Consider the following 13,835-nt stretch of genomic DNA (forward strand, 5'->3'; position numbering starts at 1 on the left):
TAATATTAGAAACAGATTATATGTTTCAATTTAAAGAATTGTTCAGCCATTATTCAATGTTAACTTATTGATATTTTCCTTTATTATTATACCTAGAAAGTTAAAAAATGAAAATTACATTTGTAAAAAATATAGTTTACTATCATTTAGAGAAACTCTTTTGTACAATTTAATTATTAATTCTAATACGTTTTTCTACTATTACTCATAACGTTGTAAACAATGGTTGTATTTCCCCACTGCACTTTGTTTAAGACACAAATATTTTAAATATGGATATAAAAAGTGATAAAATTTATATAATGTACAACCCATGTAAGAGAAATTGTACTTTCATTTGACTATAATTCACTATTACAGATTCTTGTTTAATTATTATTATTGTTGTTATTGTTTACTTATACTATTATTTTCAAGCAATAATAATTATAATTGTAATCATTTTCCATCAATGTACAATAGAACTTAAAGGATCAGCTCTTATAGCTGATAGATCTAAACGTGCATCCATCTCGTCATCCAATTCTCCTACGATTGCCCTAAAAGAAAAAAGAAAACTCTACTAAAATTCTTTGTATTTTTTATAAATCAATTTTTTGAAATTTGATTATTAAACAGTTATATACTATAAAATGTACACTAATAATTTACTATTTATTTATTTATTGAACAGTATTTGTGTTGTCTGTTAAACTGCCAGAATAAAAATAAAATTAATATCATCTCCTGTTTCATATATTTATATATATTATGTATAATATACTCTTAAATAATATTGAATGATTAATGAACATAGTTAAAATGAATAAAATAATATTATGGAAGGAACCTTTTGAACACACTGAAAGTGAATTAAGTTAAATTACTTACACATTGTCACCTCTGATGATATGTAAACCTAATACTACTTGCTCTACACCTTGCGTTGTACTGTACACACGTTCATGAGATTCATCTAATATTATATTAATAGTTTGATCAAATCCCTTTAATGTTCCCTGAAAATATAAAGATCTTAGTATTTACAATTTCAACATAGGAACAATTACAATACAGTTTAAATTGAGAAAAAGAACCTTAGTCATTTATTGGTATGAGATTAAACTGACTATTTAATTGGTTATAAATGATATATTTCTCTAGATAATAATGTATACATAGGAATCTGTGATAATAATTATAATATAATGTAATTCATGTAGAAATTATGTACACATTAAAAATAATTTACTTACGATGAAGTTTCTGCCATCAGAAGTAATAATAGAAACAGTGTCTATAAATTGTTAAGGACAAATATAAAAACTAAAAATAAGATAATAAATGAAAACACAAATTAGATAAAGGATACGATTTACGTAGCTTTCTAAACCTGACGCCATAATCTTAGTTATTAATTATACATTAAAATAATTTTTCCATAAAAATCTACGATTTACGTGCGTATATGTACTTAACGTTTGTTATGGTAACAAATGCGTATCAATTAAGTTCACTGTTCTACAAGTACATACATTACATTATTACGTTTTGCATAAAAATTTCCTTCTGCATTAGAAATTATTTCTTTTGAATTTATCAGATGTTCGGTCAACTGCACGATCGGAATATTAAACGAAAGCTCAACAGATTCACTGTTAAGTAATTATTGTTAAAGTTCCAACTGATTGGTAGCATGATCATGTAGTAAAAGAATGTAAATATTATTCTACAAAATTATTATTGCAAATTTAAGGGTAATGGATTAAAATACATCTAATATTTTAGTCTTAGTGGATGTTAAATATAAAATGAAAAGTTTAAAATGTGCTAGAAAAATAAAATGACTTTTAGTTAAATTCTGATAGATTTAGGAATTCGTGATTACCATATATAGAATCATTATTAAATAAATTATTCTCTTCTACTTGCATGTGTTTCATACAAAAAATAAATAATAATTTTTTTAAAAAGGTTTAACTAGTTTAAAAATTTTTTAAATGTCAAATCTGTAATCATACAATATATTAATTTATTAAAAATAAATATATTGAAATAGAAATAATGCATATAAAAAAAGCGTATTTATTAAATTTTTTAATTATGTTGTATTCCGCATTATTTTGAAATAATTTTGAGTTTCTAGTGTATAGTGCTTATACATATGTAGCTACATATGTAGTAGTTTGTAGTCACCAAACATTTGTTACTACTAAACAACATGGACATTCAAACAACAAATACGCGAAGGAAAATATTGAATCATGTAGTTTGTAGCATTTTAGTGGAATGTGGTTACGACACTTGTGAGAAGCAAGCATTAGAAATTCTCACAGAAATGTTACAGTCTTGTAAGAATTTCAATTCTAAAGTCCCTAACCTCTTCTTATTCAAAATTTTAATTGTTTATATTTCCTTTGATATATTACTTTTTACTTTTAAGAGATTTTTTACTTTAAATAGATGTTTTGATTCCATTGATAGATGTGGTAAAGAAGATGAATATTTATTATTACTTTAATTTTATTTTATTGGTTTTGTGAAAAAGATAACATAATGAATAAACATTTGTGAAAATGAACAAACATTCAAAAGATCATTCTTATATTAATTTTATCATTTATAAGATATTATAGTTCATTTAAATCGTACTTGATAAATTTGTAATATATACATGAATTACTTATAGTTCTTATAGAGGTTGGAGAATCTGCAAGAAATTATTGTGAACTGTCTGGTAGGACGGAACCACTTATTGCAGATGTTATAGTAGCATTAATAAATATGGGTATAAAATTAGATAATCTGGAAAGTTATGGCAAGAGGGCTAACAGAACAGTTTTGCCTCAGCTTCAGCAACAAACTCAGTCAAAGCAATTAAATATTTTGCAAGCTGGAGTGAAACAAAGTCATCCATCTCATATACCAAGTTATTTGCCACCTTTTCCTGATCCGCATGCATACATTAGAACACCGGTAAAGAGTAGTTATGAAAATATTATGCAATTTATATATTTATTAATATTTTTAGTTACCTTGAGATATTTATTGTGCACAAGTTTTTAATTATATAGTTTTTACTTACACTACTTACTTATAGACACATAAACAGCCAGTAACAGAATATGAAGCAATAAGAGAAAAAGCAGCAACGCAAAAACGTGATATTGAAAGAGCTTTGACAAGGTTCATTGCAAAAACTGGAGATACACATAGTCTATTTTTAACAGAAGATAATAGTATGTTTCCATGTAAGTAGAAATCTCATACAATTCTAATTCAGGTAAACTAAAATATTTCTGTACAAGTAATGTACATTTAATTAAAAATTGAATCTTCAGTATTATTATTTTATCATTTCTGTTTCCAGTAATATCATGTAAACCACAATTTCCTAGTTACCTTTCTGCACTCCTTCCACAAGATCAAGTTTTTGAAACCGATCAAGATTTTCAATTTGAACCAAGTCCAATCAAAAAGAGAAAGGAACAAGAAAGAGAGGAATCAGAAGAAGGTCTTATTTCGTTCTAAATAGATATAAAAACATTTACTTCTTTGTTAAAAACCAATTCATAATATTTTACATTTTTATAGGTATGAAAGGACAAAATGAAGATGTTGAACAAAATGGAGAAACTACAACACAACAAGATGTTATAGATAATCCTTACTTAAGACCTGGGAAGATACCAAAAAATAAAATGCCAGGAGTCTCAGTTCCTGGATTACATTCGATAAAGAGGGATTCTCTTGAATGATATTTTTAATGGTGACGGTTTTGTTAATTTTATTATTTCTTAGGTTAATGTTGTGTACATAATAGTATACCATAAAGTAATATTTGTATTTGTATTGCATAATAAAAATTAATCTTTATTATAAGTAGCTTTATATAAAATTATTTTAAATCATATTACTAAAATGAATATTACATACTATAAATATTCCATGATTTCATTTTACAAATTATTTACGCTAATATTAAATCTACAATTTTCTTTAAAGTATATATTAAATTGATTCCACATACATATTTGGTTTTACATTATTTATTCTTACATTATGTCTCAGTATATCAGATCTATATTGCACGTATATAGCACCAGTTTGGAAAAGGTAAGAATACAGAGACAGCTATATAAATCCTCTAAAAAGGATGATTAGGTAAAACTTACAAAAATAGATTTCCTTGTTATAGGTAATATTGCATGTAAGATTTTCTACGTGTATATTGTGGTAAATAGCACCTATTAAAATTATATTCATACATTTTCACTTTGCAAAAATACATCATACTATTATCATACTAAATTAATATGGCATTTCAATGAATCTAGACAAAAATTTGTTTTCTTATTAATTGTGCTGATTTTAGGCTGACAGATGTATGTATGTATAGGTGTGAGTGTGCGCGTATGAGCGCGTATGTGAAGTATACTTATTGCTAGTATACATAAAAATATATAGCAAATTGATAATTTGTATAAGGCATAAGCTCTATCATCTCTATATTACTTTCCTATTTTCTGATTCTTAATGAAACTATATAAGAGAGATAGACTCTGAAAATTGTTAATTAAGCATTCCCTTCAATATATCATCTGAAAATACTTTCCGATTATAGTTTTTAATGACTGAGATATGTTTCTCAATTTGAAAGAAATATTTTTTTAATATTAATCACTAGCTCGTTTGTTATGTTATAAACTATAACTTCTATATTATGAATACAGCATTTGTCAGTACATTTAGAAGTATAAATTATACAATTATAGATTTATATTATTGAATATTTTGGGGAATATCATTCAAATATCTAAAATGGATTTGATTATATAAAACTGTATAAATTTAAAGATTATATATATATCTTTCTTATTCACAATTATTACAAAAATTAACAATTACCTAACTTTTTAAAATATATAAAAATCCATCATGAATAAAAATACTCAGTACCTTTCGGATTCTATTATGTACTTCACTGTTAACCAAATCAATTTTAAAAATTTGGATGTTATTCCTCGTTAGAACACTTTTTCATGACATATATTGTGGAATCAGTCAAAATGTATCTAATATTTAAGAAGTCTTACCCATCTGTTACATTTCATTTTCATTATTTAATTAGCAATTTTTTTTTCTTAGTACTGATACCAAGGCTGTCGTCGCACCCAGCGTAATTTCATACCAGATGCAGTACGTATCTTTATACTGGCACATTCTGCAGCACGAACAGTTTCTTTTACGCTTTGCATAAGATTTTGAGCATTTCCAACTAACATGTCTGTTGCTTCCTGATCTTCTTCTGTACCTACAGTTTAGACATGAATTAGATATTAAATAAACTTAAAACATTGAAAATCGTAAGGAAAATAAAAATTAATTTTTAACATGTTCCATTACCAGAGAAAAGAAAGTAGCAACAGTTAAAATAGAATAAAACATTTACACCAAAATATTTAATTAAAAAAGAGATAGTATTTGTGCTAATTTGGTCTAAGTTTGTTTCACAAAAGTTTTAAAAGGAATGTGTTAAAAAATAAAAGTATTCACTTCTACTACATATTAAAATCTATAAAATATATACTACATTATTTAATTAATGTACATACAATACTGAACTACAATAATGAAATAATTTATGAGCAACTTTAATGTAATGAAAATTTAGTTCTTAACACATATGTAATGCGTGCTATAAAAAAATTTTTGTTTGCAATTGTAATAAGAAATGTGTGAGAATATAATAATTGAATAATATTATACATAATGAATTTATCATTTGTGTTGGAAAATACATGCAAATATATGAATAATAGATGCTAATATTAGCATATAAAAATAGTGTACGTACGTGTTCATACACACACATGTAATACAAAAGAAACAAGAAAACGTAAAAACAAAGGAATATCATGCTAAAAGAATGAAGTATGTAAAATGTAAATAACAATATTGATAAAATGAATGATACAAATAGAAAGTAGGAACTTTAGACTAATTTAAATTAATATTAACAGTTTACAACCATGAACTGTATTATATGTATATGAAGTATGTATATCTTTTAGAGTACAATGTTGCTTTTTAAATATACACAACATTAATATCCACGTATTAACTTTTTTAACTATATTTTCTATGCTAACTTATACTTATTTCATCAACTTACTGCAGCCAATCAATTCGTCTACATCATGATGAGTAGGGGCATATCAAACACATCAATATTTAAATTGAAAATTAGAAAATTAAAAAATTAAATTATGCATTTTATAATTTGTTGGGTAAGTACATTTGTTTTATACGTTCTTTTAACGTTCCTAAATTTCATGTAATAAATTCTTTCATAGCATATTCCGGGGAAGACTAAAATATGCATGCATTGTAATGCAAATGCAAAACTGTGAAATATTGAAACAGTTAAATAAAAGAAACTTTAAAGAGAATGATAAAAACATCAAGCATAATTTATCAACATTTTTACCATAAAGCATCAACTCTTCCCAGGTGGGGAGCGTTTCTATGTATAAAAAATGTCATTAATAGCTGTTTTCATTAAGTGATTCTTTAAAATATAGAACTCCCCCAAATTCTATGACTTTTTATTAATATTCTATTCTCAGATAATTAAAATATGTTTTATTATATGTAGAAAATTAAACAATTTGTATACTGTACCTTGTGCACCTAGCATTGTAGCTTTCACTGTAGATAATATTTTTAATTGTGTACCTATAGTAGGTATTCGTTCACAAACTTGAAGGAGATTCTATAAAACAAATTTACGAAAAATATTAATTTTAGCTGTATAACATAATATAAATCGTAATAGATAAATCATATACATACAGTACGAATACGTTTGTCGGTACATTCTCTAGCTAATTCCTTAGCTAAACGAGTTACTTCCTGAGAAGCTTCTGCAATGGCCTTAGCACATGCGATCAGATCCCGTTTATTACCACCTTCTCCTCTAACTAAACCTGATAATCGACCCATTAAGATAGCCATCTTCTTCGCAGCAGCAATAATTTCATTGTCTTTGCTTGACCATTGTCGTACTTCTTGGTGCAAGCCATGAGCAGCCATCTGAAATTTTACTAAAATGATACGTCGATCTTGCATTTTTGAGAATAAAGAATTAAAACATAAATTGAATATACCATTATAGGTTGATTAGGCTGCGGTGCGTGCATAAACATTTCATCCTCATCATCCGTTTCCGGTGGTGGAGGTCGTGGAGGCGGAATATCTCCACCAGGCAGAGGTGGACGCGGTGGGACGACTTCTGTGTAAGTTATAATAATATATGTAAGAATGATAAGTTTCCTCAAATAATAAATTCTTTGACAATACAACCATTGTACACTTAATATACATAAAAACAATGCACATTTCATAATTACCATCATTATTACCATAATCATAGTAGTAGTCTACTATTCCACGTAGCATTAAAGATATAAACACATATTAATTTAAAATTATATATTAATGTCATATGATCATAGTAAAACATGCACCAATAAACAAGACAACTATGCAATGCATTAAAAGAAAAATTAATACTCATATTAATTATTTAAAACAATGAATGCAATTGTTAGTATAGAGAAATGAAAAGTAAATTTGTTAACTGAAGAAATATAATGTAAATTGTAAAAAAATAATAAACTATTTGATACAATGATTTTTTCTAGATATTTAATAGTATACATATATTTATAAAATTCAACGAAAATAAGTTCAATGCCCTATTATTTTTTCAGTAAATAAAATTTTTTTTCTATTTTTACTTAGAATTACGTATGTTTTATTTCTTTAAACCTCATTGTTAAAAGGATGCTATATAAAATAATATATATTCAATTTCATTATACACATGCTTTGCTCCCATGGGTAAACAGAATTTTGAGCACTAGACACTTGCAATTTCAGTCCTCAAAAATACTAATTTTAAATTACCTCCATCGTGAACTGATTTTTCTAACTCGTTATCAGAAGCCAGTTCTTGATATAGGAGATCAGGGTTATCTCCTGATAAAAAAAAAGTAATTACTTCTATGTCTTGACTTTAAAGAACAAATGATTTGGAAATTCATATATCTATTTTCATTTTGAAGCAAGATATTTAAAAATATTATATAAGAAGAAAAAAGAATTAAAAAATATATTCTTGTTTGATTTCTTTTCAAATAATGGTAAATACCTTCACGTGCCCACTTTGGTAATGGGCTGATAGAGCGATGTTGAGGTTTATTTGTGTTTAAATTGGAGCTGACGACACATAAATTGCTTGGCGATGGTTGATTTCTTAAAGGTTCACCAACTAGCATTTAAATAAATGTTTAAAAATATTCTCATTTTTTATTAAAATTATAAAATAAAATGTTATACTGAAATATCCTATTTCTCTTAAACAGATACCATGTGTCTTATCAAATATTAATATTAAATTGTGAAATGAATGTATTACACATGATATTCTCGATTTATTAATACTGTTCAGTTGTGCATATCTAATGAAGTCATAAAAGTAGTATTTAATTAATATATTTATATATAATAATATAATTAACATAATTAATATAATAATATTATAAATAATATAAAGATAATTAATCATGCATAAATTATCTTTATGCAGGTGTATAGTACCTTTGTCAATGAAGTAATTATATTGATGGCTTGGCAATTGTTTTTCTGGAAGAAATATGTTAAGAACTTTTGTGTTACGGAAAAACAAATGTTTGAACTTTGCCTAAGAAAATATGTTATAACAAGCGAATTTTATTTATCTCGTTGAATAATTAAATATAACTGTTGGAGAATTATAAGTGGATAGAAAAATGAGATAAATGACTTACGATAAATGTTTTAAATACTAACTCAAAGCATGAGTAAATATACTATGAAGATAAAACTATAAGGAAACATAAATTTGTTAAGTGACTAAATTGAGTACCTATTTCCAAAGTCCCATTTTTAGAAAACATGAAAGAATATGTACAAAAAATTTTATACACTTACCATCATTAAGATGTAATTGCGATACCTCTGGTGGAGGTATTAGATCTGGTTGAATTATGATAGCTTTACGGACTTGTCCAACATTAGACAAAAGCTACAAAAGATAACAACAAATAAGCTAATTATAACAATAATTAAAACTTGATTCATGTTTTATACTACTCACTGCGCGGTTACTTTCTCTCCAACGGGAAACTGCATTACTATCGTTAATATTAATCGCAACTAACTTTGCATCTTGGACCATTGGAGCAACACCTAAATACAAGTATTTTTTATTAAGTTTAGATAGTATTTAAACATATTTAAAAGAATTTAATTAAATAATTCATGTGATATTATTGTGTATCATTTACTATTTTGGAGAATGTCTGTAGCTTGATTCACTCTTTGAATGAACGCAGGATCCTCGCTATTATCACTTTCTTGTTTTGCCACAAGTATTACTCTGTTAGCTAATCTAGCAATGGCAGCTGTATTGTCAACCATTTTTTGTGGATGACTTTTTGCTATAGCTTCCTCACATAGGAACGAATGCTTTTGCATTTGTTCTTCAGAAGTTCTAATGAAATCTCCACTATCAGTTGCTTCATCGCATAATGCACGTGCTCTCTGCATTGTTTCTGCATATTGCTGTCGCAAATTTTCAAAATGTTCATCCGCAGCTTTGCTGTCCGGATAAGTCATTCGAATTCGTCCAGCATTAATTAATTGTGGTGTTAAAGATTCAACTTGCGAAGCACTTGCAGTTAACGCTTCCGCCAATTTTTTGTTACCTCCACTACCTAAGATTTAAATAAATTCTATTATATGAGTAAAACAATGATAGGACTACAATAATAATATATCCACATACCACCAGCAGCCACCATTCTGGCTGTTTTTGCTGCCCTATTGGAAAATGTTTGAAGAGCATGCGTTTTATCATTGAAATTTTGATCGCGGCCTAAAGTGCCTTCCGGAGCTAATACAGCGTCCGTGAATTGTTTTAAAGGCGTCGTTATATCGATGAAATCTTCGACTACTCTCGACACAACGGCTTGTTGTATTCTATTTTTCAGTTCATACAGCTTATGCGACAATTGACGAGCGATTTCTTGGGCACGAGGTGTGTTCCCTTGACCATGAGTGCATAAATCTCCAAGTTGATGAGAGAGATTGTCAACTTCATCGCAAAGCTGTAGAATTTCTGCTTTATGTATTCCTGGTAGACCTTCGGCAACCTAGTGTTTAGAACATAAATCAACTAATAAACACGAAAAAGGTTAGAAGTTCGTCGCATATATAAATATCGTAATACCAACAGAATAATTAAATTAAGTTTTTATTGTTAGCATTTAAAAGGAATACTCAAATTGCACACGTAACTTACGCTTGCTACGTGTTGCTGATTCTTCCCATTTGCGGCATTTAAATTATTAAAATTAAATGATAAACTTCTAGATTTATATAGTTATAACGTGCCCATACATTCGATAGCAAAAAGAAAGAAAAAAAAAAGTAGAATGTAATATTTTATTTATATACCTTTTTTCCTTCATGTATAATTAAAGCTATAGCTCTCTGACCAAGTCCTTTATCATCATGTTGTGGATTAAGAAGCCATTTATTCGCTTGCTCTAAACGACCTGCAACTGTGTGAGCAGTTTGCGTGGTACCAGATTTATCAGCAGCTTCTATAGCAGAGGCAATAGCATTGCGAAGTTCGTTTGTTTTTTCTTTTATACCACGCGCTAATGCTTCCGCTTGTGGTGTAGTTCCTTTGAAAATAAGAATATCATAAGGAATCAGTACAAAAAATTCACAAAATACATTTTATATCCAGATATAAGTACGTTTATATAAACCTTTTTCATTCTGTCTTAATTCACAAAGTGCATTGGTCATAGTAACAATTTGTGAAGTTAATTTTTGCAATGGTTCTGCCTGTGAAGGTGGGAGATATCTTTCTGCCAATCGTTGTGCTTGTTCAACTATTTGACGAAGACTCTTTTCCCCTACTCCACCGCGCAAAGCAAGTCCATCATCTAACCAATCATAAGCAGCTCTTATCCTAGATTCTATAGCACTTTGTGCTTTCTTTAATACCTTAAAAAGAGAAATAAAGATATCAAAATATATTCAAATTTTATATACCATACTGAAGTTTTCAATAGTTGATACACACTGTTAACTGATCAGCATCCCATTCTTCTTCATCATATGTAGTAAGTTGCAATACCCTAATAATTTCATTTAATTCATCTGACATTCTGCCAGCTAAATAGTTACGATTTTCAGCTGCTTCTTCTGCTCCTTTATTTCCTTGAGAAATAATGTGAATAAATATTTTCATAGAGCAGATGAGAATTGGTGCAAGTGTTTTTACCTATTACATATTTTAATTTATAATATTTGTTACTAACATCAATATAGTTTATATCATATATTAACATCTATTATCTCTGTACTTACTTGCTCTAAGCAGCGTACTAGAATTTCTCTATGTACTTGATGAGTTAGTTCTTTTTCACGAGCACTCACTTCTTTTGATACTTTGCTGAGACAAGGACTTAAATTTTTAAGAAAATGAACCAAATCTTCCATTGTTTCAATAACTTCTGTTACTGCCAAATAATCTAATACTCTTTTGCATTCCCTAATAATTTTACGTACTTCACTTTCATCAAAGCACAGAAGTAAGGAACTAGTTCCTTGCAGGATCCCACGTGAACCTTCTATTAGCTTTTTCCTAATAAACAGATTACATTTTTATCTCAATATATTTTATAAATATTTTTAACTTCCTAAGATTATGTAACAGCAGCTCTATAACATGAATTTTGTCTTAGTTTCAATACCTAGCTGGTCCAGAATATGGGTCTTGTTTTAACATAGCTGATGCCTCTTCCAAGAGACGTGAAGCTCCTTCAACTCGTTGTAAAGCAGCAGGCATATCTTGTTTAAGCAAAGCATCATCAGAAGAATTAATTGTTTCTTTTCCTACCTACGTATCAATAAAAAATTTAAAGAAAAATGATGAAATTATTTTACTAAAGTAAATTTAGTTTCAAAGACTAACTTACCTTAACAAGATTTGCCACTGCCATACTAACTGCTTGCACAGGCCTTCCCAAATCAGGCATTGCATTTCCATCTTCAGCTTCTTCATGTAAGATAACAAGTCTCGAAACCTGCAATATACAAACATCAATAACACAAAATTTTTAGGAAATAGTTTTGAAAAATTTATCTAAGTTAATAATGTAACTTTTATAATCTTTTTATGTTTACTTCATATATTTAGGAGATAAACAAACATTTGTCATATAAACATGTATTAAAAAAAGTATTTAATCTATATCTGAACAACATATAAATAAAACTTAATTCTAAATGAAATTTCTAAATAATTATAAATATTTGCTATATATTTAAATATATCATATAATTTTAACATAAAACAGTTAAATATTAAAAATTGACAATATACAATAATTCTAAAGAAAAATATATTTATTCTAAATAATTTTTGGGTACATTAGTATAATTGAAAGTATAATCTATGTCGTATAATTTATATCTATAAATATATCTATATCTATAATCGATTAATATAATTAATAAATATATCCATGTACATGTTTATCTTACATTAACATTGGAGTTATCTAAATTAGCATATTCAGAAAGACAATCAATTTAGAGGACATTAGTAATTTCATATGTATAATGTGTAGGATGGTTTAATGATTGGTAGACTGGAACATGTCCTTTTTTAGAAATACAGAATGATCTTAGTTTAAATAACATGATTTTTCATAATATCTATACTAGGATTGAATTTCATATAGCCAACCTTTTAGACCTAAAGATGAATTTAGTATCCCTGCCCTATATTTGTAGAATGATGTCATAGTTCTATATAAAGAAAGACAAGTCACTTGGCAGGTTTACCATGATAATAACATCATTCATAATAATTAATGGCATAAAATCAAAATTATAAATTTTATAACATGTATTAAATATTATGTTTTTAACAAATAATTCTAGTTTGACAGATCTTAAATTATATAAATATACTTTACAAATAGATCAGATAGAACATATAAAAAACATTTGCTACGTATCTTATATTATGACAAGTGAATTATTTTTAAAGATGAAATTAATTAATGAATTCCTTTTATTGAAAATCTGTCTCCTTCTATCTTCAGCCTTCTCTCTCCATTCCAAGTAAGAAATATCCATGACATTTTTGGAAACATAACAAAGTTAGTGATGATTCTATAAATATAACAATTAAAACATTGAAATATAAATATATTTACCTGCTGTGCGACAGGCTCGAGGATACTTTCTATGGTTTTTGTATGAAATACCGGCATCTTAGCTGCCTTTGTTACGAAAAAACGTAAAAATGCCGATTATTAGAACGTATGAAAACGAAACAAATTTGCTTGAAAATTTAATGAAATAATTACACGCGAAAACATTAACAATGCGTTGCAAGAACCAAACAGAACTATATCGAGAAATAACGCGAAGTAACTTATCCGACGTACTACTAAGATGAGAAAATACGTAAGTAATTATGCAGTGATGGATCACGAATCACGATTCATGATCAAGAATTACGATTCTGTATTCGAGAAAATTGTATCGATACAAACATAGAAATCTAGGGAATATTGCGTATCCTTGCCTTGTTTTGATCTTGATACATCACGAGTTATGTTTGCAAATTATGAATTAGTTTGAATATTTTTGGCATACACTTTAAATGATATGAAATTCTAATGAAATTTGAGCAGTATAACATTTAATAATAATAAAGA

The 13,835-nt window shown here is 27.4% G+C and overlaps 3 protein-coding genes across 22 annotated transcripts; 1 reads left to right on the forward strand and 2 right to left on the reverse strand.

The window, feature by feature from the left end:
- Nucleotides 1–114: 114 nt before the first annotated feature.
- On the reverse strand, nucleotides 115–1,680 carry LOC100650791 (U6 snRNA-associated Sm-like protein LSm8). Its single transcript, XM_003401493.4, has 4 exons — nucleotides 1,352–1,680; nucleotides 1,236–1,276; nucleotides 871–998; nucleotides 115–539 (listed from the first exon to the last, which is right to left on the reverse strand). The coding sequence occupies exons 1-4, from the start codon at nucleotides 1,380–1,382 to the stop codon at nucleotides 449–451; spliced, it is 291 nt and encodes a 96-aa protein (XP_003401541.1). The 5' UTR covers nucleotides 1,383–1,680; the 3' UTR covers nucleotides 115–448.
- A 389-nt stretch (nucleotides 1,681–2,069) lies between these two features.
- On the forward strand, nucleotides 2,070–3,861 carry LOC100650503 (transcription initiation factor TFIID subunit 8). The gene is made up of 5 exons (XM_003401491.4): nucleotides 2,070–2,330; nucleotides 2,669–2,955; nucleotides 3,080–3,230; nucleotides 3,350–3,493; nucleotides 3,574–3,861. Exons 1-5 carry the CDS (start codon nucleotides 2,201–2,203, stop codon nucleotides 3,735–3,737), a joined length of 876 nt encoding a protein of 291 aa, XP_003401539.1. The 5' UTR covers nucleotides 2,070–2,200; the 3' UTR covers nucleotides 3,738–3,861.
- On the reverse strand, nucleotides 3,750–13,640 carry LOC100649713 (vinculin). Of its 20 annotated transcripts, none has more exons than XM_048412722.1 (22): nucleotides 13,329–13,640; nucleotides 12,854–13,215; nucleotides 12,081–12,188; nucleotides 11,856–12,001; nucleotides 11,470–11,746; nucleotides 11,183–11,383; nucleotides 10,863–11,103; nucleotides 10,543–10,775; nucleotides 10,388–10,408; nucleotides 9,872–10,238; nucleotides 9,372–9,800; nucleotides 9,182–9,273; nucleotides 9,016–9,109; nucleotides 8,644–8,688; nucleotides 8,195–8,314; nucleotides 7,951–8,022; nucleotides 7,392–7,424; nucleotides 7,149–7,273; nucleotides 6,835–7,074; nucleotides 6,664–6,754; nucleotides 6,470–6,505; nucleotides 3,750–5,293 (listed from the first exon to the last, which is right to left on the reverse strand). In XM_048412722.1, exons 3-22 carry the CDS (start codon nucleotides 12,138–12,140, stop codon nucleotides 5,124–5,126), a joined length of 3,093 nt encoding a protein of 1,030 aa, XP_048268679.1. In that variant the 5' UTR covers nucleotides 12,141–12,188; nucleotides 12,854–13,215; nucleotides 13,329–13,640; the 3' UTR covers nucleotides 3,750–5,123. The 20 variants fall into 20 exon arrangements, with proteins under 20 accessions (XP_048268679.1, XP_048268677.1, XP_048268678.1 ...); XM_048412720.1 differs by having other exon boundaries at nucleotides 12,854–13,218; XM_048412721.1 differs by having other exon boundaries at nucleotides 12,854–13,222.
- Between the last annotated feature and the right edge of the window lie 195 nt (nucleotides 13,641–13,835).

Source organism: Bombus terrestris, chromosome 15 (genome assembly GCF_910591885.1).
Source record: "Bombus terrestris chromosome 15, iyBomTerr1.2, whole genome shotgun sequence".
NCBI lineage: Eukaryota > Metazoa > Arthropoda > Insecta > Hymenoptera > Apidae > Bombus > Bombus terrestris.

Coding starts and splice junctions, on each gene's coding strand:
- LOC100650503 (XM_003401491.4), top strand. CDS start 2,201: ATGGACATTCAAACAACAAATACGCGAAGGAAAATATTGAATCATGTA. Junction 2,331..2,668: donor CACAGAAATGTTACAGTCTT/GTAAGAATTTCA, acceptor AATTACTTATAG/TTCTTATAGAGGTTGGAGAA. Junction 3,231..3,349: donor AGATAATAGTATGTTTCCAT/GTAAGTAGAAAT, acceptor TTCTGTTTCCAG/TAATATCATGTAAACCACAA.
- LOC100649713 (XM_048412711.1), bottom strand. CDS start 13,385: ATGCCGGTATTTCATACAAAAACCATAGAAAGTATCCTCGAGCCTGTC. Junction 10,776..10,862: donor ATTAAGACAGAATGAAAAAG/GTTTATATAAAC, acceptor TTATTTTCAAAG/GAACTACACCACAAGCGGAA. Junction 8,023..8,194: donor ACCAAAGTGGGCACGTGAAG/GTATTTACCATT, acceptor TTTTTTTATCAG/GAGATAACCCTGATCTCCTA.
- LOC100650791 (XM_003401493.4), bottom strand. CDS start 1,382: ATGGCGTCAGGTTTAGAAAGCTACGTAAATC. Junction 1,277..1,351: donor TTTAGAAAGCTACGTAAATC/GTATCCTTTATC, acceptor AACAATTTATAG/ACACTGTTTCTATTATTACT. Junction 540..870: donor ATCATCAGAGGTGACAATGT/GTAAGTAATTTA, acceptor TTTTTCTTTTAG/GGCAATCGTAGGAGAATTGG.